At 40.6% G+C, this 3,409-nt stretch overlaps 1 protein-coding gene across 1 annotated transcript; it reads left to right on the top strand.

Moving 5' to 3' along the window:
• Nucleotides 1-503: 503 nt before the first annotated feature.
• Nucleotides 504-1,675, top strand: LOC141685994 (uncharacterized). The gene is made up of 2 exons (XM_074491063.1): nucleotides 504-705; nucleotides 1,035-1,675. Exons 1-2 carry the CDS (start codon nucleotides 504-506, stop codon nucleotides 1,673-1,675), a joined length of 843 nt encoding a protein of 280 aa, XP_074347164.1.
• The last annotated feature ends 1,734 nt before the right edge of the window (nucleotides 1,676-3,409 follow it).

Below are 3,409 nucleotides of genomic sequence, written 5' to 3'. Positions count from 1 at the left end.
GAGCTACTTTTATGGATATGGTGCAGGAAGTTGCATCCCGACAACAACAAAATTCTCGTGGTAATAATAATGGGCAGAATCAGGAAGGCCAGTCTATGTTTGATCGGTTCATGAAGCAAAGGCCTAATTGTTTTAAGGAAGCTAAGACCCCGATGGATGCTGAAGCCTGGATTGATCACATGGAGAAAATATTTCGGGTTTTGAATTATTCTGAGCGGGAAAAGACTCGTTTTGGTATATACCGTCTTGAGGGGGATGCTAGCATTTGGTGGAAGTCAGTGGTGGCTTCTCATGTAGCTGGATATGAGAATACTGTCACTTGGGATGTGTTCAAGGCACAGTTTGATCAGCGTTACTTTCCTGCCAGTATTCGTGAGGAGTATGCTCGGGAATATCAGAGTATAGCTCAGAAAGAGGATGAGCCTGTGGCAGATTTATAGGTCAGATTTCAGAGATTTGCTGGGTATGCTCGATCTGTTGCTGGTACTGAGGAGGATAAGATCATGAAATTCAAGTGGGCTTTAAAGAATTCTATTCGTAACCACGTCATAGCTAATCGCTACACCACCATGGACAGTTTGGTGGATAGTGCCAGAGATCAAGAACTTCATCAGGCTGATTTTCGTAAACAGCGAGAGATGGAGAATCAAAAAAGGAAGAGAGATGATGATTCCTCTAAGTTTCAGAAAAATGGCGGATCTGCAGGCAAATTTAAATAGAATGAACAGAGGTATAACACTCGCAGTTTTCAGCAGAGAAATGGAAGTCAAGGTAATCAGCAGAACAAGTCAGGGACTCAAGCTGGAAATCAGAATGGAGGAAAATCTTGTGAGCATTGCGGGAAAATGCATAGTGGTGTTTGTTATTGGATTACTAGATCCTGCTTCAACTGCGGCCAGAAGGGCCATACTATTCGAGATTGCAAGCAGCCACTGAAGAAGTCTGGGGACCAGAATGATCAAAATGGGAGAAATAATCAGAAGACTGTGGGCGTGTCTTTTCTATTACCGCAAAGGATGTTGCAAATACCTCAGGTACCATTATGGGAATACTTTTTATTGGCAATAGGAATGCTACGGTCTTATTTGACACTGGTGTTACACACTCATTTGTCTCTACATCTTATGTTAAACACTTATATATTACACCTACTACACTTTCATCAGAATTTTCTATTGGCAACCCTATTGGAGTAAATACATATGTGAACTCTCTGTACCATGATTGTGTAATCATAGTTGATGATAGAAAATTATTTGTGGATCTTTTACCTATTCCGATGCAAGATTTTGATGTCATCTTGGGGATGGATTGGTTAGAGCAACATAAGGTCACTATTGATTGTCAAAGGAAGAAAATAATTTTTGGTGATCCAAATTCACCCGAGTTTGAGTTCCAGGGTTCTACGCCTAGTGGTTTAAGGAAATTTATTTCAGTCATCAAGGCCAAGAGGATGCTTACACATGGATGTGAAGGATATTTAGCTCATGTGATTGATTCTTCTATGGAACCGCCTAAACTTGTGGATGTCAATATAGTTTGTGAGTTTCCAGATGTGTTTCCAGAGGACTTGGATGGACTACCACCACAAAGAGAGGTGGAATTTTCTATTGACCTGCTTCCCGGTGCGCAACCAATTTCTAAGGCTCCGTATCGCATGGCTCCATTGGAATAGAAAGAGTTAAAGGAACAACTGCAGGAACTTCTTGAGAAAGGTTTCATCAGACCTAGTGTTTCACCTTGGGGTGCACCTGTCTTGTTCATGAAGAAAAAGGATGGTTCGATGAGGCTATGTATTGATTATCGAGAGTTAAACAGAATCACTGTGAAGAATAGGTATCCATTGTCGAGGATCGACGACTTATTTGATCAGTTGCAAGGAGCAAAATATTTTTCGAAGATTGATCTGCGTTCCGGCTACCATCAGTTGAGGGTGAAGGAAAGTGATATCCCAAAGACTGCATTTAGGACTCGTTATGGACACTACGAGTTTCTTGTCATGTCTTTTGGGTTGACAAATGCACCAGCAGTTTTCATGGACTGGATGAACAGGGTATTCAAAGATTTTCTCGACAAGTTTGTGATTGTATTCATTGATGATATTTTGTTGTATTCGAAGTCTAAAGAAGAGCATGAGGATCATCTATGAGTTGTATTGGAAATATTGAGGAAGAATAAGTTGTTTGCAAAGTACAAGAAATGCAAATTTTGGCTTGATCAAGTTGCCTTTTTGGGACATATTGTATCAACAGATGGAATTAAAGTGGATCCAGCTACGGTTGAGGCTATTACCGATTGGCCAAGACCTAGCATTGTGACTGAGGTGGGGGGTTTTTTGGGACTTGCTGGTTATTATTGTCGCTTTGTTGAGGGTTTCTCGACCATTGACATGCCATTGACACAATTGACTCGAAAATGTAACAAGTTCATATGGACCGAGGAATGTGAGACTAGTTTTCAAGAATTGAAGAAGAGACTTGTGACATCTCCAATTTTGACCCTATCATCTGGAATGGGTGGTTATGTGATTTATAGTGATGCTTCAAAGAAGGGACTTGGATGTGTACTGATGCAGCATGGAAAGGTGATTGCCTATGCTTCGAGGCAACTGAAGCCTTACGAGGTGAACTATCCGACACACGACTTGGAGCTTGCCGCTGTTATATTTATATTGAAGATATGGCGATATTACTTGTATGGTGATAAGTGTGAGATCCTTACTGACCATAAGAGCTTTAAGTATATCTTTACACAGAAGGAGCTTAACATGAGACAGAGGCGATGGATTGAAGTTTTGAAGGACTACGACGTGAGTATTCAGTATTACCCTGGAAAAGCTAACAAGGTTGCAGACGCATAGAGTAGGAAGAATTCTGGAAATCTGGCAGCATTAATGACATATCAACGACCTCTTCAGCATGAGATTGAAAGATTTGGCTTGGAGTTTTATCGTGAAGGCACATATGGTATATTAGTAAGTATGCATGTCGAGCCTAGTCTTATCTCTAGGATAAAGACAGCTCAGGATGGTGATGGTGACATATGGTATCTTATACAGAGTATGAATCAGGAAAATAACCAGAAATTTGCGTTGACGAACATGGTATTATTTGGAAGGGTAACCGATTGTGTGTGCCTGGTAATAAGAAGCATAAAGAGGAATTATTGGAGGAAGCCCATCGATCTCCATTCACAATTCATCCAGCTGAGACGAAGATATATCATGATGTGGAGGAACACTTTTGGTGGAGTGGTAAGAAGCGTGACATAACTGAATTTGTTTCAAAGTGTTTGACTTGTCAACAGGTGAAGATTGAACATCAGAGACCAAGTGAATTATTACAGTCATTAGAATTGCCTACATGGAAATGGGAAAATATTTGCATGGATTTTGTTATTGGATTGCCGA

Source organism: Apium graveolens, chromosome 9, assembly GCF_009905375.1.
Source record: "Apium graveolens cultivar Ventura chromosome 9, ASM990537v1, whole genome shotgun sequence".
Taxonomy (NCBI): Eukaryota; Viridiplantae; Streptophyta; class Magnoliopsida; order Apiales; family Apiaceae; genus Apium; species Apium graveolens.
The sequence above is the reverse complement of the archived record's forward strand: the minus strand, read 5'-3'. Positions and strand labels throughout refer to the sequence as shown.

Bases quoted from the DNA above. Each gene is read 5' to 3' on its own strand.
- LOC141685994 (XM_074491063.1), top strand. From the start codon at position 504: ATGAAATTCAAGTGGGCTTTAAAGAATTCTATTCGTAACCACGTCATA. The intron at 706-1,034 runs GCAAATTTAAAT...CAAATACCTCAG, and splicing joins GAAAAATGGCGGATCTGCAG to GTACCATTATGGGAATACTT.